Source organism: Heterodontus francisci, chromosome 43 (assembly GCF_036365525.1).
Source record: "Heterodontus francisci isolate sHetFra1 chromosome 43, sHetFra1.hap1, whole genome shotgun sequence".
In the NCBI taxonomy this organism is placed as follows: domain Eukaryota; kingdom Metazoa; phylum Chordata; class Chondrichthyes; order Heterodontiformes; family Heterodontidae; genus Heterodontus; species Heterodontus francisci.
Genome location: NC_090413.1, coordinates 20324166 through 20351851, shown reverse-complemented (window position 1 = coordinate 20351851; position 27686 = coordinate 20324166). Strand labels below are relative to the sequence as shown.

Here is a 27686-nt window from a genome sequence, read left to right as displayed (position 1 = left end):
CTGGAGCTGTGAGGCTGCGGTGCTAACCACTGCGCCACTGTGCTGCTCCTAAAACCACATTGGTTTGGGAGTGCAGTCACATGGAGGCCAGGCAATAATGGTCTTCCCTAAAAGCCATTAGTGAACCAGTCGGGTTTTCACAACAATCCACCAGCTTCACAGCCATGTTTATTGGTGCCAGGTTACACCAGGAATGCCAGCTGTAACAATCGGGTTGTCCTGTCTGGCTTTGCAGTTTCCGAATTGACAATCAGCTAATTCTAAATGGAAATTAGACACTACATCTAGGTTTTGAAATGGAAGTCTGTGTTCCCACTTCATTTTCTTACATATTATGGTATCAGTCGTGTAGATCATTTGACAAGATAATCAATACAGTGGCATCAATAATTTTAGTGATTATAGTACAACTAGTTACAGTAATGAGGCATTAAGTACAAAAGATAGACATTGTCCTTTTTTCCAAAACCTACTTTATTCATAAAATGTATAAAAATACATTACATAACAGTTCAAATTTGACATTACATAAAGTGCGATTCAGATCAGTTTCTTTCGATACAATACATGAGGTGCCTCACTACACTTGCCAATACAGGTTACATTTACAATGTATATTGACGTTTCATGTCACTTTTTTCCCAAAACTATACTTTATTCATAAAAATCTGTAAAAAAAACATTACAAACCAGTTCCAGTTTGCCATTCCAGAAAAGTGCAAAAGAAATCAGTTTCCTTCTATACAGAATGTGAGTTGTTTCACAACTCGTGTCATTCCATTTTACATGCAATGTACATTTGCATTACACAGCAAAACCATATTTTGGTGTATACAGCCCGTGGGGTTTTACACAGGGTCCAGCCCCTCGGTTGACTATGGCGGGAGGGCCTTATACAGTGGCTTTTCCCCATTGAGCCTTTGCAGCGGCTGCCCCAAGCTTTAGTGCGTCCCTCAGCACGTGGTCCTGGACCTTGGAATGCGCCAGTCTGCAATACTCGATCATGGACAACTCTTTACACTGGAAGACCAGCGAGTTTTGGGCAGATCAAAGAGCGTCTTTCCCCGAGTTGATGGTCCTCCAGCAGCAGTTGATGTTTATCTCGGTGTGCATCCCTGGGAACAGCCCGTAGAGCACAGATTCCTGTGTTGCAGAGCTGCTCGGGGTGAATCTCGACAAAAACCACTGCATCTCTTTCCACACTTGCTTCGCAAAAGCACATTCCAGAAGGAAGTGGGCAACAGTCTCTTCCCCCTCCACAGCCAGCTCGAGGGCAGCGTGCGGAGGCGGTGAGATTCCGGGAGTACAGGAAGGATCTGATGGGGAGGGCCCTTCTCACCACCAGCCAAACTACGTCTTGGTGCTTGTCGGAAAGTTCTGGTGATGAGGCTTTGGCAGTCTGCTCGGGGAACCATCCAACCGGATCCACAATCTCCTTTTCCCGTAGGGCCTTGAGACATTCCGTGCAGACCACTGCCTGATGGATTGGTAGTCAAAGGTGTTTTCCTGCGTAAACTTTTGCATGAGGGATAGGTGGTACGGCACGGTCCAACTGGATGGAGCATTCCGCAGCATTGTGACCAGACCCATCCTCCAACACCGGGGACAGATAGAACCTCAGCACATAGTTACACTTGGTGGTTGCGTACTGGGGCTCTACGTACAGTTTGATGCAGCCGCACACAAAGGTAGTCATCAGGATGAGGGCGAAGAACATGGCCTTGCTCTTGCTGTGATTTACTTTGGCTTTACTCTCATACACTTCCAGCAGGTCTGGGCCGACAGGGCCAAATGCAACTCAAACGGTAAGCCGTCGCTTCCGGGGTTTTACTCGTCTCGAAGGACCTGACGGCCTTTGTCAGCTCGTCCAGAGTTAGCGGTTTGTCCAGACTCTCCCGCATGCTGTCATCTAAGACCTCCATCTTAGATGACAGGAAGCACTGGGAGGCCGTGCTGTCCATGGGCTTCATGTCGTACAGCCCAGCATAAAAGGATTTGCTGATCCTTAGTACGTCGGACTGCGAAGACGTTACCGAGCCATCCTCTTCCTTCAGGCTGCTGATCACAGAGCTCTCTCTGTGTAACATTTGGAAGAAGGAATGCGAGCACGTCTCAACCTGCTCAACTGAGTGAACTCTGGACCGGAAGATGATCTTGGAGGTCTCCATGGCAAAGAGCGAGGCCTGGTGGCTCTGCACCTCTTGGAGGTCCTCCTTGACCTCGACCCCCATCGACTGCAGCCGGAGCAGATTTTGCATCCTTTTCTGGAGACGGGACATTTCCCTCTGTCTCTCTCTCGCCCTCTGAACACCTTTGAAGATAAAGAACCTCTTGAGGTTCTTCTTGATCGCTCTCCCAACTGGAGACTCAAAGAGGGGTTTCACGGTTCTCCAACCTTCGTAATCCTTTTTGAGTTCCTCAATGTTCTCTGGGGTTAGCAGTGTAACATTGAGCTTCCAGGTCCCCCTGCCAACCCGCTGGTCATCCTGTAAGTGACAGTCGGCCAGTAAGAGGCATTGGTCAGAGAAAAACACCGGCTTGACATTGGTGGATCTGACCGTGAAAGCACGGGACACAAACAGGAAGTCAATCCTGGAACGAGCAGACCCGTCCTATCTTGAGCAGGTGTAGCTACGCTGCGCTCCGTCTGCAGCTTGGCATCTTTTACTGTTTCCATTAGGAATCAGGACATAACGTCCAGTTTGCTGTCGTCACTGCTGGATCGTCAAGCTGCATCAATGATGCAGTTGAAGTCACTGCCTAGAATGACTGGCCTAGACATATGAAAACATTCAGTTTTACAAATGCAGAGGGACATTGAACACACTGACAGGCATCATCCCTATCAATGTCATTCCTTTCTATAAGGCCTGTCAATTATTATACATAGACCAATTAGATTTTAACATTATGCCTAAATTAATATTTTATCCAATCACACAAAGAAGGGCGGGAACACTAGACCTCCAATCACAGTGCAATATTTGGTGTCAATCACATCATTGTTATCCAATAAAAATCAAGATAGGCGGGTTCCCTGTGTTGAACACAATCCAATCAAAAGTTTGTACAATCATCCAATCACTTTCTAAGGTTGAGTGCCAATCACGGCAGTATTATCCAATAAGATCAAAGAACAATCGGGCAGAATCAATTGGTTTATGCCGAGGTCAATCATTCCTTATTATCCTATCATCACTAAGCAAAGGTGGGAATGGTGGTGACCATTAATGGCAGCCACCAATTAGCGTGGTGAGGGGGTGGGTTATCGGTTTAGTCCGTCTTGCTCAGGAATCATCGGTGCTGGAGCAGGCGGAAAGTGGCGCACTATAAAATGAGCAGCTTGTCACACAAAACCGATGTGACTTTTGTAAGTAAACAGCAAACTGTCGGTTAGTGACTCCCGACTCGACATTTCCAATCGTTTGAGCTAGTCTTTGTGAGTAGGCCTCAGCTGAAGCCTCGGGCTCAATTTATCATCAGTCTGGCTGTAGCTTCCAGGCGCATTTCAGCTGTTTGGCTTTGCCCCCAGTATTGTGTTCCCTAGTTTTTTTTCCCCAAATCAACTCATTTTGATTCAGTTTAATAAATGAAGTTGCAAAATGCTGCCTCAATATGTCAAACACATTGATGATAGAGTCAGGGACAGTCTTGCTTCAGTGAGAATGTGAGGGTCTTTGCTGTTCCTTAGCTGCAAGGTTGGTAGGATGCAGTTTTCTACCCAGCAGTGAGAGAGTTGGGGTACTTGCTGCTAGCCTATAGTCTGAAAGAAGGATCTTGCATTTATATATCACCTTCCACCACCTAAGTGCGTCCTGAAATGCTTCACGGCCAAACAAGTACTTTCTTTGAAGTGTATTCACATTTGTAGGAAACATGGCAGCCAATTTTGGCATAGCAAGTTCCCACAAACAGCAACGTGATAATGATCAGACAATCTGTATTTTGTCATTTATGTCATGTATGTTAAATATCGGACAGGACATCAGTGATAACTCTGCTGGTCTTGTTGGAGGTAGCTCCATAGAATCATTTACCTCCACCAGAGACAGGGCTTTGGTTTAATGTCTCATCTCACAGGTGGCACTTCCAACAGTGCAGCACCCCCTTAGTACTGCATTGGGAGTGTCAGCCTTGAAGTCCTGGAACTTAAACCCACATGACAACAGTGAATATGCTCCAGAAAGCAACTGATTAAATGTGAAGGGCTTTGGACATCTTGATAGGTTATAAATGGATTATTCTTGTACACCATCTCCTTGGACTGCACTTCTGAGCTGAGATAGAGATACTTCTAAGAAAGATACCATTCTCGAAAAAGCTTCTGCACTGAATGCTCAGCAATGACATATTTTCTTTTGGCTCTGCAAATGTAACCAGTCCAGCTAATAATGATTACCAGTATCATGGAAAACAATCACCAAGCAGACCTAAGCACTTATAACAATTCGGGTGTCTCATTAGGCTGTTAATGTATAATTGGGGTAACCCCTACACAGTTACCATGTGTCAGGCATTTTTTTAAAAATCCTTTCATGGGATGTTGGCATCGCCGGCAAGGCCAGCATTTGTTGCGCATCCTTAATTGCCCTTCACAACTGAGTGGCTTGCTAGGCCATTTCAGAGGGCAGTTAAGAGTCAACCACATTGCTGCGGGTCTGGAGTCACATGTAGGCCAGACCAGGTAAGGGTGGCAGATTTCCATCCCTAAAGGACATTAGTGAACCAGATGGGTTTTACCAACAATCAATGATAGTTTCATGGCACTATTACTGAGACCAGCTTTCAATTCCAGAATTTTTATGAATTGAACTCATTAATTAATTGAATTTAAATTCCACCAGCTGCCATGATGGGATTTGAATCCATGTCCTGAGGACATTGACCTGGGCCTCTAGATTACTAGTTCAGCGACAGCACCACTATGCCACCATCTCCCCGGGAGATCATTAGCCACCCTTTGTGTAATATATATATTCTGCCAATTGATTGTTCAAGTAAAGTACTTCAGTCTTGCAGCTTGTGTTCTCAAAGTAATTTTGGGGTGTAAGGATTGTACATTTTTGATATACTGTTATTTGTTGTTTGCTGTACGTAACACAAGCTGAACACAACTTGCTGAGTAAGTTACTTATATCAGTCCAAGCAACACTAATCAACAAGAACCAAAACATCAGCTTCCTTCTGAGAAGGGTTTGAAAGGTTTTCAAAGGAAGTTATTCAAAGGAGCTTTTCATAAGTACATCAATAACTCATTTTTTTAGTTTTGTGAAGTTGCAGTTCTTCCATTCTGTTGTTTCGGAGCAGATGTCTAACACAATGCTAGTACACAAAAATCTTTGCCCAAGAACTTTCTATGCTCTGATAGACTGGTGCATTTTTTTGTGTCCCCTTGTCTTCACTCAGTTCACTTATCTGAATTCTTGTTGACAGGAAGAAGATGATCTACCTTATGAAGAAGAGATCATTCGCAATCCTTACTCTGTTAAATGCTGGATCCGTTACATAGAGTATAAACAGTCTGCACCCAAACATGTGGTGAACATGATTTACGAGAGAGCACTGAAAGAACTTCCTGGCAGGTACTGTGAAAACGATTCCCTTTATAATGAGCATCGCTGCTTTCCGATTACGCGGGGAAATTCAGACTCCTAAGCTCAACTGCTGAAAAAAATGCCACTCAAAAAATTATTGTTTTCTACAGATCAAAGTTCTGCATTTTGTGTGCACAGTTAGTTAAAGTAATTTTTAACCTGGAGCATGATATTTGCCAGCATTTCTAACAATCCTTGACTAATAGTTTAAACGTAGCTAGAATCACTTGGCTTTGCCTACTTGGAGCAGTTGCTTCAAATGTGTGCAGACAGCTTACCAGTGAAGCTCCAGACCAAATACTATCTGACCAACACCACAGGAGGTATTTTAGTGTAAAAGTACCTGCATAGAATGTATAGGAGAGAACCAGGCCTTTCAGTCCAACTGATCTATGCCAGTGTTTCCGCTTAACACAAGCCTCCTTCCACCTTACTTAATATAAGCGACCAACATATCCTTCTCTTCCTTTCTTCCTCGTGTTTATCTAGCTTTTTAAAGGCATCTACACTCTTCACCTCAACTACTCCTTGTGGTAGCAAGTTGCACATTCTAACTACTTGCTGGGCTAAGCAGTTTCGCCTGAATTACTGAACGGATTTCTTGGTGATTATTTTATATTTATGACTCTTAGTTTAGGAATCCCCTACAAGTGGGAAACATCTTTTCTATATCTAGGTTATTAAATAGTCGTTTAGTAGCACAGAACTTGAGTATTGCTGAAAATAGAGACATGTTGTCAAAGCTTTTCGTCTTGCACTCATCAGGACAATAGCAAGAATAACCAATGTAAGGGAAAACAACAACTTATACAGCATGAGAAGAGTGCTGATTGGTTGGTACGTGAACTCTGATTGGTAGAGGCGTTGCCATGGAGAATGCACCAGTTTACGGTGAATGACAGTTAACTGCCAAGCTTTGTTTAAAATTTAAACCAGGCAGCTTGACTCTGATTGGTCAAGGCATTGCCCTGAGGAATGAACCAACGAATGGCTGTTACTTATTTTGTTCAGCTGAAACAGGCGCAATGTTTGTACATGTTCTTTCTGTCTGCAAAGAACAGGGCCCTGTGTATTAATATATGTAGCTTCCAGTATGCGCAAATGCGCCACATTGCGAGCCCACTGACAATCTTAAGTTGGTTGTCAGCGTAATTCTTAGCAGACTGTGGATTAGTTAGCAAATGTTGTCCAATTGCAGAATCACATCTAATGTTGGACACTGTGTTTTAAGTTTTGTAAGTACGGGCTGGTTGGGTACGGCTTGTAACTTGCCCGTTGCGAACAGCAGAAGGGACATATTGTTTGATACAATCCGCCAGTCTTTGGGGCATACAGCCTATATACCTAGCATCACACTGGCATTGAAATTCATATATCACATTACTCATTTGTGTGATAGGCAGAACGTCTTTTTGGCTTGACGGCAGCATCCTGTTAGTGGCGAACACTACACGTGTTGCTACTGCATTTTAAGCAATAATCTAGGTTATTATCGTATGAATAAAAAGGAAAAAAATTCGAAATAATGGGAATTTGAAATAAAAATAGAAACTGTTGAACACAGTAAGTCAGCTCACAGAAGAAAGATTAATTAGTGTTTTAGGGAGAGATCTCTTGTCAGCCCATAGCTTACAGTTACACAAAGCTTGTAGACAAACAGATTGTTGGTTTTCTGCATTGGGAGAACAGTGATGTAACTTACTGGGTCTGAGGCTTTTACTTTGGCGATCTGGGTTAAAAAAGTTAATCTAGTCTGATGAGATGAAAGGATCTCTCTCATTCCCCGAGCACATTATTAGCTTTTGCTTCAGGTAATAGTCCCTTCCTGGAGTTTTTTTTGTCCCCATGTGAAGCACTTTGCATTTCTCTAGGTTGCATTTCGACTGCTACCTGTCTGCCCAATTCATAAGTACGTTCAAGTCCTCCCATAGCTTATCCTGTTCCACTTTGACATCTGCCCCCTTCGTTAGCTTTGTATCATCTGCAAATTTAGCCATTGTGCTTGTGACTTCTAGCTCCAGATCATTTAGATATTAAAATCTATCGGAGGGCGGCCAGACTCCAAGCAAGCAAGAGTCAGCATTTACAGGAGAGAAGGGAGAAAGTTGGGAGAATCTGTTTAGAGCCTAGAGTTTTCTCGTGGCCTGTCCCAGGGATTTTGTACACAGTGGTATAGTCTTGTATGTTAATTCTCCTAATTCTTTCCCAGTTACAAGCTGTGGTACAATTATCTGAAGCAGCGGCGAAAACAGGTGAAGGGGAAATGTATCACTGACCCTGCATTCGAGGAGGTTAACAACTGCCATGAGCGAGCCCTGGTTTTCATGCACAAGGTATGTATTGGCTTACCCTAACTTAGTGGGTACAGTAACAAAATGGTTATGTTACAGGACTAGTAATGATCTGGAGATATGAGTTCAAGTCCCATCACAGCAACTGGCAAATTTAAATTTAGTGAATTAAATAAATCTGGAATCAAAAGCTAGTGCTGGTAATGATGACTATGTAACTAGTAACTACCGATTGTTGTTTTAAAAAAAATCTGGTTCACTAATGTCCTTTGGGGAAGGAAATCTGCAATCCTTACCCGGTCTGGCCTACAGGCGACTCCAGACCCATAGCAATGTGATTGACTCTTAACTACCCTTTCAAGTGGCCTAGTAAGCCACCCAGTTGTCAAGAAGATGGCTCGCCACCACTTTCCTAAGGGCAGTTAGGGGAGGGAAATAGTGCTGGCCTTTGCTAACGACACCCACATCTTGTGAATGCATGAAAAAAAAGCTAGCACTACTCTGCTGCAATCTCCCCCACAACATGCAGTCTGTCATTTTAATCTTTTATTAGCAAGCTATTATCACTAATAAGTGAAATTATTATGCAGGTGAAGTGTAGGCAGCTCCTTAAACTATATCTCAGACAGTTAGAGGTCCTTTCCATCTGAAGCTTCAAACCCCGTATTCTGTCCATCATCAAAACTGCTTCCTTCAACCTTCATGTCCCCTGCCTCACTCCCAATGCCACCGAAACCCTTCTCCACTCTTTGAATACCTCTAGACTTGATTCTTCCAATGTATACCTACTGTCTGAACCTGTTTTGTAGTGAGTTCGATGAGTTTAGAAATATGCTGACGGTTTCCAGACGGCTTAGGGTTGCAAACCCACACCCTCTTCCATCCAGAAGGAGAAGGGCAGCAGATGCGTGGGAAGACCTGCAAATTCCCCTCCAAGCCACACACCATTATGACTTGGATCTATATCGCTGTATGTGTATGTCCCGACTGAGGACGGGATTGGGCTTCGCTGTGGTGCCCCCATGGTTGAATAGCATGTCTGTGCTCACACTTGGCTACCTGTGTGAGATACGAACTTGCATACGAAGTAGGAGCAGGAGTGGGCCACTCGACCTCTTTAGCCTGCTCCGCCATTCAATAAGATCATGGCTGATCTGATTGTAACCTCAACTCCACATTTCCACCTACCGCCAATAACCTTTCACCCCCTTGCTTATCAAGAATCTAGCTATCTCTGCCTTAAAAATTTTCAAAGAATCTGCTTCCACAGCCTTTCGAGGAAGAGAGTTCCAAAGACTCTCAACCCTCTGAGAGAAAAGATTTCTCCTTATCTTTGTTTTAAATGGGCGACTCCTTATTTTTAAACAGTGCCCCCTAGTTCTAGATTCTCCCACAAGGGGAAACATCCTTTCCACATCCACCCTATCAAGACTCCTCAGAATCATATATGTTTCAATCAGGTCGCCTCTTATTCTTCTAAACTCCAGCGGATACAAGCCTAGCCTGTCCAACCTTTCCTCATAAGACAACCCGCCCATTCCAGATATTAGTCCAGTAAACGTTATAAAGTTATGAGCGGCATGGACAGAGTGGATAGTCAGAAGCTTTTTCCCAGAGTGGAAGAGTCAGTTACTAGGGGCCATAGGTTTAAGGTGAGAAGGGCAAAGTTTAGAGGGGATGTGCGAGGCAAGTTCTTTACACAGAGGGTGGTGAGTGCCTGGAACTTGCTGCCAGGGGAGGTGGTGGAAGCAGGTACAGTAGCGACGTTTAAGAGGCATCTTGACAAATACATGAATAGGATGGGAAAAGAGGGATACAGTCCCCGGAAGTGCAGAAGGTTTTAGTTTAGGCAGGCATCAAGATCGGCGCAGGCTTGGAGGGCCGAATGGCCTGTTCCTGTGCTGTACTGTTCTTTGTTCTAAACCTTCTCTGAACTGCTTCCAACGAATTTACATACTTCCTTAAATAGGGAGACTAATACTGTACACAGTACTCCAGATATGGTCTCACCAATGCCCTGTGTAGCTGAAGCATTGGCTCCCTACTTCTCTATTCAATTCCCCTTGCAATAAATGATAACATTCTGTTAGATTTCCGAATTACTTGTTGTACTTGCATATTAACCTTTTGATGCTAATGGAACACTAGCCCTCCAGAGTGTTATACTCCATAAAGTCAGGTGGTGAAGGATAGAACTGGACCCAATCTTTACACACTGTTATAAGCATTTATTTACAGTGTTGCATATTACAAACACACACCTTCTCACCCAACAACCATTGTTTCAGTCTTTTCCTTTTTATAGGGGCACAAGTGAATCCCCAGTTAATATCCACCATCTACATACAATTAAATGGAACTGACACAGGTCTGACTGTTTCCTAGCATGAGTTAGGAGGGGAGGGCAAAATAAGATAATCACTGTACTTGTTTTTAATTTTCAGATGCCTCGTATTTGGCTGGACTACTGCCAGTTTCAGGTTGATCAGTGTAAGATAACAAGAACTCGCCGTACCTTTGACAGGGCCCTCCGGGCCCTCCCTGTCACCCAGCATTATCGCATTTGGCCCATGTACCTGAAGTTCGTCCGCCTGTTTCCACTGTCGGAGACTGCAATTCGCGTCTACAGGCGCTACCTGAAGGTACGAGAGTAAATGAAGCATTTCTGCTTGGGCCTCTTCAGGTATTTTATTGGAACAGTCAATTCATTACTAGTTGATCCTCGAAACCGACGGTCAAAGCATTCTGTGGCATAGTGCTATTATTTGCTCTCAGGATGTTGGTAACATTGGCACGGTCACGTTTATTGTCCGTCACCTAGTTGCCCTTGAGAAGGTGGTGATGGGCCTTCTCCTTGAACTGTTGCAGTCTGAGTGGTGAAGGTGCTACCACGGAGCTGTTAGGGAGGGAGTTTCAGAATTTTGACACCGTGACGTTGAAGGGACGATGCTACATCTCCAAGTCATGATGGTGTGTGACTTGGAGGTGATGATCTTCCCTTGCATCTCCTTCTAGGTGGTGGTCATAGTTTTAGGAGGTGCTATTAAATAAGCTTTGGCGAGTTGGTACACTGACTGCATCATATGGATAGTACCAACCACCATGCTGTGCCAGTGGTTTAATATTTAAGGTATTGAGTAGAATGGACCTATATTCTCTGGAGTTTAGAAGAATGAGAGGTGATCTCATTTAAATCTATAGAATTCTTCGAGGACTTTGTTGGGTAGGTGCTGGGAGGATGTTTCCCCTGACTGGAGAGTCTAGAACTAGGAGTCATAGTCTTTGGATAAGGGGTTGGCCATTTCGGACTGAGATGAGGAGAAATTTCTTTACTCAGAGGGTTGTGAATCTTTGCAATTCTCTAACCCAGAGGTCTGTGGATGCTTTTTCATTGAGTATATTTAAAGCTGACATTGATCGATTTTTTTGGGCTCTAAGGGAATTAAGGGATATGGGGATCAGGCGGGAAAGTGGAGTTGAGGCAGAAGATCAGCCATGATCTTGGTGCATGGTGGAGCAGGCTTGAGGGGCCAAATGGCCTACTCCTGCTCCTATTTCTTCTGTATTCATTGAAACTCAGCAATATGCAGCTTTGTACCTATTCACGATAACGGAGAGAGCAGGGATCCAAAAATATTTTGTTGAGCTTCATATAATCTGGGGGTAAATCTATGGAATTCCTCTTATTGAACGACGTTTGAACTCTCCATAAGGAGGAAGGAGTAGGATTGCTAGCCTGTGTTTGTTGGCACATGTACTGTGCTTCAGACTGATAACTATACCTTATTAGAAGTACTTGATCTCACTATGAGAGAATACATGAAGGAAAGGGTGACTTCTAAATAAGAGGGTAAACCAGCTTTGGTCACTCATCTTCTAGTAGCTGGCTACATGGTATCATTTTTAATAGTCTAATAAGTTTAGGTTGTCAGCCTGGATGCCCCTTGGTAAAGAACCTGTATGTTTCTTTCTTCTCCCCCACTATTTCTTTGTCATTCAAAATCCTTTAATATTTACAGCTATCCCCTGAAAATGCCGAGGAATATATTGAATATCTGCACTCCATTGATCGTCTAGACGAGGCTGCTGTTCAACTCGCTGCCATCGTCAACGATGAATCTTTTGTCTCGAAGGAAGGAAAGTCGAACTATCAAGTAAGTCTGTTTCCAGTTTGGCCAATTTTCTTTACGCAAGCGGAAACAGAGATGCGTGACGTCGTTTAAAAAAAACTCTGCGTCCTCACTGCTTTTTAATATCAGGTACACCGAGAAAACAGTTTGCTGCAGTGATACGATGGGAATTTCTCCTTTGTACTGTAGGGATATGTACAAAATTTGGTGTTTCATGATTATCTGCCACTTTCCAATTTCTGGGAGAGGGAGGCCTTGGTCTCCCATTATGGTAAATGTTGGGGGTTTCACTGAATACCCCAACATTTGATTAAGTTCTCGCCCCCTCTTCAGAAGGTGATGAATCGTGCAAGTTCTTTAGGCTCCAGCAGTCCTTCAGTACCTCACACAAGTAGGCATTTGTCATGTGTGTGAGTTGAGGCATTACATTTTAAAAGGTTACACACCAGGATCACAGCTGAGCTCTCACCCTATGTTCACTTTTGTACTTTCCAATAGGGTTCATTGGACAGCTGTCAATAGTGGCAGCCAGGGTGATAATCCACACCCTTTGATTAGCACATGGGATTATGATATTATTGCTATCACAGAGACATGGTTGAGGGAGGGGCAGGACTGGCAGCTCAATATTCCAGGGTATAGAATCTTCAGGCGAGACCGGGGAGGGGATAAAAGAGGAGGTGGCATTGCACTGTTGATCAAGGAGTTAATTACTGCAGTAAGAAGGGATGATATCTTAGAAGGTTCCTCAAATAAGGCCATATGGGTAGAACTTAAAAACAAAATGAGGGCAGTCACTTGGCTGGGAGTGTACTACAGGCCTCCAAACAGTCAGGGAGAGATAGAGGAGCAGATATGTAGGTAAATCTCAGAGAGGTGTAAAAATAATAGGGTAATAATAGTAGGGAATTTCAACTTCCCCAATATCAACTGGGATATTCTTAGTGCAAAAGGCTTAAAGGGGGCAGAATTCTTAAAATGCATACAGGAGAGCTTTTTGAGCCAGTACAAAGAAAGTCCTGCAAGAGAAGGGGCAGTACTGGACTTAATCCTAGGGAATGAAGCCGGATAAGTGGTAGAAGCGTCAGTGGGGAACATTTCAGGGATCGTGACCATAACTCCGTAAGATTTAAGGTAGTTCTGGAAAAGGACAAAGATGGACCAGAAATAAAGGTACTGAACTGGGGGAAGGCCCATTTCAATATGGTAAAACCGGATCTGGCCAAAGTGGACTGGGAGCAGCTACTTGTAGGAAAGTCTACATCAGACCAGTGGGAGTCATTCAAAGAGGAAATAGTGAGAGTTCAGGGCCAACATGTACCCGTTAAGGTGAAAGGTAGGACCAACAAGTCCATAGAAACCTGGATGTCAAGGGATATAGAGGATTGGATCAGGAAAAGAAAGGAGGCTTATGGCAGATTCAGAGCGCTGAAAACAGCGGAGGCACTAGAGGAGTATAGAAAGTGTAGGGGGGTACTTAGTCATAGAATCATAGAGTTATACAGCACAGAAACAGGCCCTTTGGCCCATCGTGTCTCTGCCAGCCATCAAGCACCTAACTATTCTAATCCCATTTTCCAGCACTTGGCCTGTAGCCTTGTATGCTATGGTGTTTCAAGTGCTCATCTAGGAGAGCGAAGAGGGGACATGAAAAAACACTGGCGGGAAAGGTAAAGGAATCCTAAAATCCTAAATCCTAAGGCGTTTTATAAGTATATTAAGGGCAAGAAGATAACCGGGGAAAGAGTAGGGCCCATTAGGGACCAAAGTGGCAATTTGTGTGTGGAACCGGAGGACGTAGATGAGGTTTTATGGAGAAGGACGATGTAGGTGTAGAGATCAGGGAGGGGGATTGTGATATACTTGAACATATTAGCTTTGAAAGGAAGGAAATATTAGCTGTTTTATCGGGCTTAAAAGTGGATAAATCCCCAGATGAGATGTATCCCAGGCTGTAATGTGAGGCAAGGGAGGAGATAGCAGGGGCTTTGCCACAAATTTTCAAATCCTCTCTGGCCAGAGGAGAGGTACCAGAGGATTGGAGGACAGCGAATGTAGTACCATTATTCAAGAAGGGTAGCAGGGATAAACCAGGTAATTACAGGCCGGTGAGTCTAACATCAGTGGTTGGGAAACTGTTGGAAAAAATTCTGAGGGACAGGATTAATCTCCACTTGGAGAGGCAGGGATTAATCAAGGATAGTCAGCATGGCTTTGTCAGGGGGAGATCATGTCTAAAAAACTTGATTGAATTTTTTGAGGCAGTGACTAGATGTGTAGATGAGGGTAAAGCAGTTGATGTAGTCTATAGTAAGGCTGTTGATAAGGTCTCGCATGGGAGATTGGTTAAGAAGGTAAGAGCCCATGGGATCCAGGCAATTTGGCAAATTGGAGCCAAAATTGGCTTAGTGGCAGGAGGCAGAGGGCGATGGTCGAGGGTTGTTATTGCGATTGGAAGCCTGTGACCAGTGGCATACCACAGGGATCAGTGCTGGGACCCTTGCTGTTTGTAGTGTGCATTAATGATTTAGACGCAAATATAGGAGGTATGATCAGTAAGTTCGCAGATGACATGAAAATTAGTGGTGTCGTAAATAGTGAGGAGGAAAGACTTAGATTACAGGACGATATAGACGGGCTGGTAAGATGGGTGGAGCAGTGGCAAATGGAATTTAATCCTGAGAAATATGAGGTGATGCATTTTGGGAGGACTAACAAGGCAAGGGAATATACAATGGATGGTAGGACCCTAGGAAGTACAGAGGGTCAGAGGGACCGTGGTGTACTTTTCTTTAGATCACTGAAGGCAGCAGCACAGGTCGATAAGGTGGTTAGGAAGGCATATGGGATACTTGCCTTTATTAGTCGAGGTGTAGAATGTAAGAGCAGGGAGCTGTATAAAATGCTAGTTAGGCCACAGCTGGAGCACTGTGTAGAGTTCTGGGCCCCACACTATAGGAAGGATGAGAGGGTGGAGAGGGTGCAGAGGAGATTCACCAGGATGTTGCCTGGGCTGGAGCATTTCAGCAATGAAGAGAGACTGAAAAGGCTAGGGTTGTTTTCCTTAGAGCAGAGAAGGCTGAGGGGGGACATGATTGAGGTATTCAAAATTATGAGGGGCATTGATAGGTTAGATAGGAAGAAACTTTTTCCTTTAGCGGAGGGGTCAGTAACCAGGGGGCATAGATTTAAGGTAAGGGGCAGGAGGTTCAAAAAACTTTCACTCAGAGGATGGTTGGAATCTGGAATGCACTACCTGAAGAGGTGGTAGAAGCAGAAACCCTCACAACATTTAAGAAATATTTAGATGAGCACTTGAAACGCCATAGCATACAAGGCTACGGGACAAGTGCTGGAAAATGGGATTAGAACAGTTAGGTGCTTGATGGCTGGCACAGACATGATGGGCGGAAGGGCCCGTTTCTTTGCTGTATAACTCTATGACTCACCACTCTCCAAACCCCCACCCAACCTAACTCAATCAGTACTGTGGGCTGAATCAGCTAACCTTCCACCATTGGGAAATTGAAGCTGAAAGCTTCCTGATCTATGTTGCTCAGCACCATACCATCATGCATGTACTCAATAAAGCATCACAATGCTTCTGTTTCCTTCAGTTTATTTTCCTCCAATTTCGGTTCTGTCTCTCCTTCCTTCACTTGACCGGTCCCATTGTGGAACTGACATTTTTGTAGCTCGCTAGTTCGAACCAGTTTTAATTATTGCTATTTGCGGAAAATTACATTTGAATTTAATGTTTGTGTACTTCTCGTAATAGTGCAGGAATGTGCACAGTTCACAATGGAAGGCTGATTGGTATCTCGTGGGCATTGGCGGAAAGCCCAGCATGCTTTCGGGAGTCGGGGCAAAGCAGTTCATCCCAGAATGGGTCCTGCAATTAAATGCCATGCACTTTCATCTTGTAATTAGTTGCATGCCAATGAAAAGATAGTCAAGTGACTCTCAGATTTTGAACAGCTGCTAAATTGGGTCCCTCTCTGTCTCTGTGGGTAGCCTTGTGACTAGCAGATTATGTGACTAGCAGTGCTGTTTCGGGTCAGGATGGAAGGGAAGTCTAATTTCCTGTATTTAAGAGCAAAGCATTAAAAAACTATATTTTGTTTTTCCACAGCTGTGGCATGAACTCTGCCGTCTTATTTCTACAAACCCAGACAAAGTGAAGTCCCTGAATGTTGGGGCCATTATCCGGGGAGGCCTGACTCGCTTCACTGACCAGCTAGGAAAGCTTTGGTGTTCTTTAGCTGACTACTACATTCGAAGCGGTCATTTTGAAAAGGTATGGGCTCCAAACTGAACAAGAAATTATACTAAAGACAAAACATTTCTGATTACAACAATTCTCACCGAAAAAATTCAATTAAAAAAAATTGTCACCCCTTTTTAATCTTTTCTGTTCGAGTGTTTTTTGAGACATAATTTTTGTTTAGTTCATGACTGCTGTGTTGCTGGATCCTGGCCAGTTTCTACAATCATGAGGAAACACAATTGAAGTGTTATTTACACAGTAGCAACCAGGCAAATAATTATATAGAATGTGATGCCTTGCTGATAGCACCAAGTTAGCTTGTTATTTAAATTCTGGAGTTAGGAGTTATCTCTCTGTTATTTAAAAGTTCAAAATTATGCTTCTATTGATCCATTGGACTGACTGGAAACTTTTTACATAGAATTATATAGAATGTACAACACAGAATCAGGCCATTCAACCCAACTGGTCTGTGCCAGTCTTTAAACTCTACACAAGCCCTGTCCCACCCTATTTCATTGAACCCCATCAACATTTCCTTTCTCCCTAGCTTCCCCTTAAATGGATTTGTGCTAGTCGCCTCAAATACTCCTTGTGGTATAAGTACTGTATTCTCACCACTCTCTGGTAAAGAAGTTTCTCCTGAATTCTCTACTGAATTTATTATTGACTATCTTATATTTGTGGCCGATAGTTTTGGACTCCCCCACAATTAGAAACATCTTTATGTCCAACTTATCAAACCCCTTCATAATTTTAAAGACTAAGTGGCGGCACAGTGGCGCAGTGGTTAGCACCACAGTCTCACAGCTCCAGCGACCCGGGTTCAATTCTGGGTACTGCCTGTGTGGAGTTTGCAAGTTCTCCCTGTGTCTGCGTGGGTTTCCTCCGGGTGCTCCGGTTTCCTCCCACATGCCAAAGACTTGCAGGTTGATAGGTAAATTGGCCATTAGCAATTGCCCCTAGTATAGGTAGGTGGTAGGGAAATATAGGGACAGGTGGGGATGTGGTAGGAATATGGGATTAGTGTAGGATTAGTATAAATGGGTGGTTGATGGTCGGCACAGACTCGGTGGGCCGAAGGGCCTGTTTCAGTGCTGTATCACTAAACTAAACTAAACTAAACAAAACCTCTATCAGATCAACCCTCAGCCTTTTCAAGAGAAGAGAGCCCCAGCCTGTTCAATCTTTAGTTTTAAACTTGGCTTTGCTCCAGTTGGAATTATAATTCAACAGGTGTGGAATGCAAGTGCTTGGAGAGAGTACCCGTCGTCTTTAGTGGGATTAGGAGTCCGATCAATGACCCGAGTCCCTGGTTATACTGTTCCTTTATGCTCGGTTAGCAATGAAGGCCTGAGATTCATGATCCTTCGCATTGTTGGGTTCAGTTACTCTTCTCAAGGTTTCCTGTGCAGCGCTTGCTTTTCAAACAAGATATAAAATAGGACGAGTCAGAATTCGAGTATTTAATGCTTTGGAGGAATGTTAGGGAGAGACTGACACATAACATTGACAGTGCACGTGGCACCACCAAGTTGCTTCCATTTTGACTGAGTTCTCCTGTCTCAGTCTGCGAGGGGGTGCTGAGTGGATATCCACTTTGTTTGCTTCTGTTTTATCATAGATTGTTGCAGCACAGAAGTAAGCCAGTTGGCCCATCAAGTTAGTGCTGGTGTTTTTCTCCACGTGAGCCAGCTAGTGTTATCCTACTCTCTTGCTTGTTTCCCATACCTTTTCTACTCTATTACAAGCGGTTAGCTAATACCCTCTTAAAAGAATATGCACTCTACTTCAAGGGGGATTTGTAGCAGAGAATTGTTCATTCTGATCACCCTCTGTGTAAGGCTCTTTATTCCAGTTTCCCCATTAATTCTTTTTCTGGCTATGTTACATTTTTCACCCTCTGGTTTCACTGTTTGGTGAGGTGGTTACAAATCAATCACTATTTATTGTATCATAATCTTGACAGCTCTACCAGGTCACCCCTTAAACTTTTCCAGCTTTAGTGGAAAAAGTCCGAACTTCTCAGGTCTCTGTTCATGCCAGCATGGCTTTTCATCTCCGGTAACATTCGAATAAATCTGTGTTGTACCTTTTCCATTTTTATACTTTTCCAAAAATGGGGGGGTCCATGTTGTTAGATGATTATCTCCATACTCCTCATTGTGATTTCAGATGTGAGAGAATTAGTTGGAGTCTCTACAGGCTCTTTGTTACAAGCACACACCCAAACTTTCACCTTAATCCTGTTACATGCACACATACACATTCCTTCATTCTAAACCTGTTACATGCACACATACACATTCCTTCATTCTAAACCTGTTACATGCACACATACACATTCCTTCATTCTAAACCTGTTACATGCACACATACACATTCCTTCACCTCACTCCTTGGTGCACTCTCATACCCATCCTTTCACCTTAATCCTGTGTGCTTTCACACACTTTGCTGCTTTGCACTTTTCTGGTTTTCAGTGGAGAAATAAAAGCGCTACCTCTGTTCTGTCTGTAGGCCAGGGATGTGTATGAAGAGGCGATTCAGACAGTGATGACAGTTCGCGATTTCACCCAGGTGTTTGATAGTTACGCGCAGTTTGAGGAGAGCATGATTGCAGCTAAGATGGAAACGACCGCAGAAATGGGCCAAACTGAGGAAGGTAAAATGACTTTTACTTTGCATATTTTGCTTTTGTTTTTATTTACTATTTCTCTCATTGCTGTCACTGACCTCACACTGGTTATGGTTCCACTGACCCCAGCAAGCTGTTGATGTCTCACTAATTCGGCCTTTCTTCAACGAGGAATCCATGCAGTTAATGTCGGCAGGTGAATATCACAGCCATCTCTGGTCCTGTCCACACTTGATGCCCATATACACACAATTTCTAGCAGGGTGTCATCGCTGTCAGGAACCGTAGCTGATCTTCCACTTTTTATAATTCAGAGCATTGATACCCATGCGAATCGTACAACACAGAAGGAGGCTGTTCAGCCCATCATGCCTATGCCAGCTCTTTGAAAGAGCTATCCAGTTAGTCCCACTCCTCTGCTCTTTCCCTGTAGCCCTCCAGATTTTTCCTTTTCAAGTTTATATCCAATTCCCTTCTGAAAATTATTAAATCTGCTTCCACCAGTTTTTCAAGCAATGCTTTCCAGTCATAACAACTTGCGTAAAAACAATTAAAAATTCTCATCTCCCTTCCAGTTCTTTACCAAGCTGATAAAAACTTGCTCAGCACAGAACTGGAACTGAACTTGTTATCTACTAGGTCACTGTGCCCCTTGATCATTAACAAAATCAGATTGAGCAGGGTTCATGAATTAATAATTCAATCCCTATCTGTTTTGCAAATATTACGAATTGTTGAATGTTTTTCTTCTGTTACTTTGCTTGCTCAAGGAATGATATCGGTCTGAGATTTTGGCACAAAAGTGACTCTGCTGAATAAAGTCTTTATGCCACAAAGACTTTCCTGTATGTTTGTTACAAAGGAGAGAATGTTGTTTTGTTGCTAATTTGCTGTAAAATTTTTGCTTTATTGGCTCCAAATTATTGTTTCACACCAGTACAAAATCACATCTAGGACTTTTCCAAACGACAGCTGAGTAATGAGAGACCAAAATTCGGCAACTATACCAAAATTCGGCAGGAGCTGGGGAATGTAGATTGGGAGCAGCTGTTTGAAGGTAAATCCACATGTGATATGTGGGAGGCTTTTAAAGAGAGGTTGATTAGCGTGCAGGAGAGACATGTTCCTGTGAAAATGAGGGATAGAAATGGCAAGATTAGGGAACCATGGATGACAGGTGAAATTGTGAGACTAGCTAAGAGGAAAAAGGAAGCATACATAAGGTCTAGGCGGCTGATGAAAGACGAAGCTTTGAAAGAATATCGGGAATGTAGGACCAATCTGAAACGAGGAATTAAGAGGGCTAAAAGGGGTCATGAAATATCTTTAGCAAACAGGGTTAAAGAAAATCCCAAAGCCTTTTATTCATATATAAGGAGAAAGAGGGTAACTAGAGAAAGGATTGGCCCACTAAAGGACAAAGGAGGAATGTTATGCTTGGACTCAGAGAAAATGGGTGAGATTCTAAACGAGTACTTTGCATCGGTATTCACCGAGGAGAGGGACATGACGGATGTTGAGGTTAGGAACAGATGTTTGATTACTCTAGGTCAAGTCGGCATAAGGAGGGAGGAAGTGTTGGGTATTCTAAAGGGCATTAAGGTGGACAAGTCCCCAGGTCCGGATGGGATCTATCCCAGGTTACTGAGGGAAGCGAGAGAGGAAATAGCTGGGGCCTTAACAGATATCTTTGCAGCATCCTTAAACACGGGTGAGGTCCCAGAGGACTGGAGAATTGCTAATGTTGTCCCCTTGTTTAAGAAGGGTAGCAGGGATAATCCAGGTAATTATAGACCGGTGAGCCTGACGTCAGTGGTAGTGAAGCTGCTGGAGAAGATACTGAGGAATAGGATCTATTCCCATTTGGAAGAAAATGGGCTTATCAGTGATAGGCAACATGGTTTTGTGCAGGGAAGGTCATGTCTTACCAACTTAATAGAATTCTTTGAGGAAGTGACAAAGTTGATTGATGAGGGAAGGGCTGTCGATGTCATATACATGGACTTCAGTAAGGCGTTTGATAAGGTTCCCCATGGCAGGCTGATGGAGAAAGTGAAGGCGCATGGGATCCAAGGTGTACTAGCTAGATGGATAAAGAACTGGCTGGGCAACAGGAGACAGAGAGTAGCAGTAGAGGGGAGTTTCTCAAAATGGAGACGGGTGACCAGTGGTGTTCCACAGGGATCCGTGCTGGGAGCACTGTTGTTTGTGATATATATTAATGATTTGGAGGAAAGTATAGGTGGACTGATTAGCAAGTTTGCAGACGACACTAAGATTGGTGGAGTAGCAGATAGTGAAGGGGACTGTCAGAGAATACAGCAGAATATAGATAGATTGGAGAGTTGGGCAGAGAAATGGGAGATGGAGTTCAATCAGGGAAAATGCGAGGTGATGCATTTTGGAAGATCCAATTCAAGAGTGAACTATACAGTAAATGGAAAAGTCCTGGGGAAAATTGATGTCCAGAGAGATTTGGGTGTTCAGGTCCACTGTTCCCTGAAGGTGGCAACGCAGGTAAATAGAGTGGTCAAGAAGGCATACGGCATGCTTTCCTTCATCGGACGGGGTATTGAGTACAAGAGTTTGCAGGTCATGTTACAGTTGTATAGGACTTTGGTTCGGCCACATTTGGAATACTGCGTGCAGTTCTGGTCGCCACATTACCAAAAGGATGTGGATGCTTTGGAGAGGGTGCAGAGGAGGTTCACCAGGATGTTGCCTGGTATGGAGGGCGCTAGCTATGAAGAGAGGTTGAGTAGATTAGGATTATTTTCATTAGAAAGACGGAGGTTGAGGGGGGACCTGATTGAGGTGTACAAAATCATGAGAGGTATAGACAGGGTGGATAGCAAGAGGCTTTTTCCCAGAGTGGGGGATTCAATTACTAGAGGACACGAGTTCAAAGTGAAAGGGGAAAAGTTTAGGGGGGATATGCGTGGAAAGTTCTTTACGCAGAGGGAGGTGGTAGATGCGGGCACGATGGCGTCTTTTAAGATGTATCTAGACAGATACATGAATGGGCAGGAAGAAAAGAGATACAGACCCTTAGAAAATAGGCGACATGTTTAGATAGAGGAGCTGGATCGGCGCAGGCTTGGAGGGCCGAAGGGCCTGTTCCTGTGCTGTAATTTTCTTTGTTCTTTGTTCATTCACACTCATTGCACAAGTTGCAAGTTGATCTGAATCTACATAATTTTCTGTCCTTAACATAGAAAGTTTACAGCAGAGAAGGAGGCCATTCGGCCCATTATGTCTGTGCCAGCCAAAAAAGAGATTTCCAGCCTAATCCCACTTTCCAGTTCTCAGTCCATAGCCCTGTGTTATGGCACTTCAAGTGCATATCTAGGTATTTTTTAAATGTGATGAGGATTTCTGCTTCGACCACCTTTTCAGGCAGCGTGTTCCAGACCCCCACCACCCTCTGGGTGAAAGAATTCCTCCTCGACTCCCCTCTAATCCTTCTGCTAATTATTTTAAATTTATGCCCCTGGTTATTGACCTCTCTGCTAAGGGAAATGGTTCTTTCCTATCCACTCTCTCTAGGTCCCTAATAATTTTATACACCGCAATTATATCTCCCAAAGCCTCCTAAGAAATCAATCTCAGCCTATCCAATCCTCCTTCATAGCTAAAATTCTCCATTCATGGCAACATCCTCATAAATCTCCTCTGTACCCTCTCTAGTGAGATCCCATCCTTCCTATAATATAGTGACCAGAACTGTACACACTTCTGTAGCTGCGGCCTTGCTAGTGTTTATATAGTTCTAGCATTGTTTTATACAGTTCTAACATCCCTCTGGGATATCTTTCATTATGGGGTTATTCCTTGATGCTGATGTGCAAGATGAGGTCTTCACTAGGTCCTGATGTGACCAGCAGCAGTAATTCACATTTCTGTCTAACCTGGCCAGTTGTTTTTAACAGATGATATCGATCTGGAGCTGCGATTGGCTCGGTTTGAGCAGCTGATAAATAGACGTCCTCTCCTTTTGAACAGTGTGCTGCTTCGCCAGAATCCACACAATGTACATGAGTGGCATAAACGCGTCAAACTATACGATGGAAAACCACGAGAGGTGAGGGACACTTATCTTGCATGAGAAACAGTACCTGTTAAAAATGCTGAATAGGTAGGCTCATGCCATAATACAGCCTGCAATTCTGTTGACAAATTATGTTGCTTCCAACCTCTCAATGGGCTGATGTCTTGGATTCAGTTTGTGAAAGTAGTTGAGAAGATAAATGACCTATTTTACTAAACCATTCAACATGCTATTCCTCACGCCGATGAAGTAAAGACTTTCCTCTGCTCCACCTCATTCCATGTGAGGTTCTCGATGCTGAAACTTCATATCTGCCAGTCTTTTCCCTTCCACCTTCCAAACTTCTTAATCAATTTTGCCTTTTCTGTCATGGTGATGTCCTCCACAATGACTAGATTACTCAGTTTAACAGAAAATTATCTTCAATGTAGATACAGATTGCATTGGGTATCAATAAAAGGCAGTAATTATTATGATTAAAAAGGTTCACAACTAAGTTGATTTAAAAAGGTCGGAAAAAGAAAACAGGATTTATTCGCTAGTGCTGAGCATTAATAGTGGTATAATGTGATTTGTCTGTTGTGATAGGTATTATAATTACACTGTCCTTTGCATTAGAACTGTTTTTATGCTTCATGAAGGCTACTTTACAGAGGAAAATACAAACGCACACATAACAGCTGTTAAGCAATTCCAGCTCCCATTTGCAGAAGGAGCAAGTGGCCAATTGCTAAGTCGCCCCATCATCTCCAAGTCCAAGTCCATTGTTATTTTGCAAGCCCCCCCCCCCCCCACTCAATGAGCAGCTTGAATGGGGGTCTGGAAAAGCCAAGTGTCCATGTGCAAAGCAGATGGTCGGCAACTCTAATGTAAATCATGAGAGAAGGATGGTCATAGAATCAAAGAATGATCTGCTCAAAGCGTCTGTCAATGTCACTTACTGGCCAACTGCCAGGTGTTAGGTGGCATCACAGATGCATTGTAACAGAAGTCGCCCATTTAGCCCGTCGAGCTTTTTCCACCACTCAATGAGATCATGGTTGACACAATTTCCCCTCCCCCAGCTTCCTACAAACTTGACGCTACAGTTCCTCTGATGATTCAGCTGATGTTGGGAGTACCATGTCAATTGTGAGACAGTGCTTTGGGATTCCAAAACACTATTTTATCACATCTAAATAGACTACTTCATTTTACTTATAAATGGTAGGAAATGAAGCATTTGGTTTTATGTAATCATTGTTTTTCTACATTACAGATCATAAACACTTACACAGAAGCTGTGCAGACAGTTGACCCATTAAAAGCTACTGGAAAACCACATTCGCTCTGGGTTGCATTTGCAAAGTTTTATGAAGAAAATAGTCAAATTCAAGATGTAAGTTGAAACGTCGTTGTATCTTCAAGCTCTGGAGGAAGTGGATGGTGCAAAGGGTTTGATTGCTGTCCTTTCATCTTGGATGAGGATTCAAATTCGACTGAAACTGATGGGATGATAAGTCTGGCTGTTGGAGTCCTTTGTGAAATCAGTTTCAATCCAGTTCCTAATGAACATTGACTTACACAACAAAACTTCCCCTAATTAGGCACTAATTGGCAATCTCACTCCGCGACCTCAGATGGCTGGCATGGGAAATGGAATGATTTGGCAGACTGATGCAGTTGGCATTTGAGTTGAGAGCTGAGATTCCTTATTGAAACAGAGTAGAGGGAACTTTACCTGATCTTGGGAGCTTGATTTTGAACCTTGGTACTTGAAATGGGAAGACTTCCATTTCTCAACACTTAATATCTTTATGATGAGCTCAGAGAATGGGGGAAATGTAGCAGTTGCTGTAAAGAGATTCCGACATACTCACTTTGTAACAAAATCTGTGTCACAATCCATTTTAAAGTAAGTGGTGTTCTACTCCAGGATGTCAGCTGTTAGAGCAGCCAATCTTTGCAGAGTTTTACAAGCATTTATTTACAGAAATACATATTACAGAGATGCACTTCCTCACCCAACCACCACAGTTTCAGTCTGTTCCTTTTTATAGGGTCACAAGTAAATCCCCAGTGAATGCCCACCACCTGCATACAATTAAATAAAACCACTACACAATTAACAGATGGAGGGGACACAGTGGCATTTTGATATACTGAGAATTCGAAAATACTTCACAACATTTGGCACTTTCTTTACACTTTTCTCCCCTTATCTCCTGAAAGTGCTGAACTCTTGCTGGTGTTTGTTTCGATGGGTACCAGCAGCTCTGTAATATAGTGAACCTAGCCAGCGAGTGTTGGTAGATCATTGACGGTGCAGCCACAACCAGTCTTGTCCTTCCTCCCTGCATCGCCTGCTCCCTCCCCTCCTGCCTCCTTCACTCGCTCATCACCAAACAGTCAAAAGTGTGAACATGTACCTTTTTCTCTCGTCCTTCCAGCTTACCTGCACTAAGGCCAATTAAAGCAAACAGCTAACATAGCACCAGAACAGAACCTGCGACCTGCCAGTTTATGTGAAGTTAACCCACACCCACATGACGATGGAGCCTTTACTGACTTGACAATCGGGGCTGGTATGGCCAGTCTTTCCTGAAAAGGTTAAGAGGTTTTCATAAATGGGCAACATCTGCTTCTGTTTCAGGCTCGGACTATATTTGAAAAAGCCACAAAAGTAAATTTCAAACATGTTGACGACCTGGCCTGTGTTTGGTGTGAATATGGGGAAATGGAACTGAGGCATGAAAACTATGACGAGGCGCTCCGATTGCTGAGGGTATGTTTTGAATGTCCTGCCAATCCTTTTCCAAGATTATTTTCAAATATAGTTTCTCAGATATAAGTAGTGTGTCTCAGTGAATGTATTTTTTATTTGTGTGGGGGGGGGGGGGGGGGGGTGCGGTGGGGCACACTCCTGCATTTAAGTTTACTGCCTTTCCCAATTCTGAAGTCATGCACAGTGTCAGGGTAGGGATGGGGGATCATGGCTCACTTCCCTTGCCTTTGATGCAAATTAATTGAAAATCTTACTAAACTGAGCCACTGATGCCTCCACATTGCAAGACCCAGAGCTGAGCAGAGAAATGGATTTTTAAATTAAGCAGGTTTTTTGGGCTCCCCCCCCTTCTAAGAGTCACGTTAACACCAAGTACTGGTTGGAGGATCTAGGATTTCTCCGACCTAGACATCTTTTGTATGTGGAGTGCAGATCATGCAATTTTTATGGCCTCTGGTTTACACTTCAGAGATTTTCAGTTCAAAGAAAAACTGGACAGTGCCAACCCTTGTTTGATTTTTGAATAATGGACGCTATAATCCCTCATCTCTACCCCACCCATTCCTTGTTTCAGTTTTGGTGGAGATTGCTGCAGTTTACAGGTTGAGTCAGCAGGTGGCAATATCAAACTAGCTGGAGGCACTGTTTCTTCTGGGGAAATGAGCCTCTGACTCTTTGGCCGACTTTCCTGCTGTTGATTGTTCACCGAGTAGATTCAGAGCCTTTTGTGATACTTTGCCTCCCGCAAGTCAGATAAGCAAGCCTCCAATGCAGCCAAGCAAATTGAAAGTATTTTTTTCATTTAAAAAGTGATATGATGTGTAACTGGAATATAGATCACGACAAGTGGTTAACGGAAGGCTCCAAAAATGGACAGTCTGAGTCACAGAGCTAATGCCACTTGAAATATTTTACTGGACCCATATTTTTAAATTCTTGTATGGGATGTGGGCATCGCTGGCATGGCCAGCATTTGTTTCCCATCCATAATTGCCCTTCACAACTGAGTGGCTTGCTCGGCCACTTCAAAGGGCAGTTAAGAGTCAGGCACATTGCTGTGGGTCTGAAGTCAAATGTAGGCCAGATAAGGTGAGGACGGCAGATTTCCTTCCCTAAAGGACATTAGTGAACCAGTAGGTTATTATGACAATCAATGATAGTTTCATGGCACCCTTTACTGAGACTAGCTTTCAATTCCAGATTTTGTTTTAATTAAAAATTCTGTAAATTAAATTTAAATTCCACCAGCTGCCGTGGTGGGATTTGAACCTATGTTCCCAGGAAATTAGTCTGGACCCCTGGATTACTAGCCCAGTGACATTACCACGAGGCCACTGTCTCCTCATCATTGCTTGTTCTTGTATGCAGTATGTCTGTCTGCCTCTCTGTCATTGTCCCTGCCGGCCTGTCATTGTCCCTGCCAGCCTGTCATTGTCCCTGCCGGCCTGTCTGCGTCCCTGCCGGCTTGTCTGTGCCCCTCCAGCCTGTCTGTGGGCACAGATGGAAAGAGCAGAGTAAATTAAAATCTTTATTTTGTACTTTTTGCCTCTGCAGAGAGCTACAGCAGTACCGGCAAAGAAAGCTGAATACTTTGATTCAACAGAACCCGTACAGAACAGAGTATACAAGTCGCTGAAAGTCTGGTCCATGTTAGCAGATCTGGAGGAGAGTCTTGGCACTTTTAAGGTGACTAAAGAATAAGTTTAGCCTCGGACTCCGTCAGTTTCTGCTTGGCGTATAAATGTGTGCATGGAAAAGAAAGGATTTAAATTTGGCTTAATTGTGCAATTTATTATTTTTGTTTTAACACATGGCATTTGTGCAAATACAGTTGGGTCCTGCCTTAGCTCAAGATGGACAGAACTTAGAGCTGGGCTATTGAAAATTGAATTTAACTCCAGTTGGTTATTGTCAACCCTTTGGGTCCTATCTCCACCTGAACCTCCTGCAGGCA

At 43.5% G+C, this 27686-nt stretch overlaps 1 protein-coding gene across 1 annotated transcript in view; it reads left to right on the top strand.

Annotated features, from left to right (window-relative positions):
* Positions 1-3273: 3273 nt before the first annotated feature.
* xab2 (XPA binding protein 2) overlaps positions 3274-27686 on the top strand; it is a 54530-nt gene continuing 30117 nt past the window's right edge. The window contains exons 1-11 of the mRNA XM_068021115.1: positions 3274-3370; positions 5434-5582; positions 7804-7927; positions 10330-10527; positions 11905-12039; positions 16148-16312; positions 18803-18947; positions 22850-23001; positions 24227-24346; positions 25601-25732; positions 27287-27418. Of these exons, the coding sequence (XP_067877216.1) occupies positions 3335-3370; positions 5434-5582; positions 7804-7927; positions 10330-10527; positions 11905-12039; positions 16148-16312; positions 18803-18947; positions 22850-23001; positions 24227-24346; positions 25601-25732; positions 27287-27418 (1488 nt within the window). The 5' untranslated portion in view covers positions 3274-3334. The remainder of the gene's footprint in view (positions 3371-5433; positions 5583-7803; positions 7928-10329; positions 10528-11904; positions 12040-16147; positions 16313-18802; positions 18948-22849; positions 23002-24226; positions 24347-25600; positions 25733-27286; positions 27419-27686) is intronic.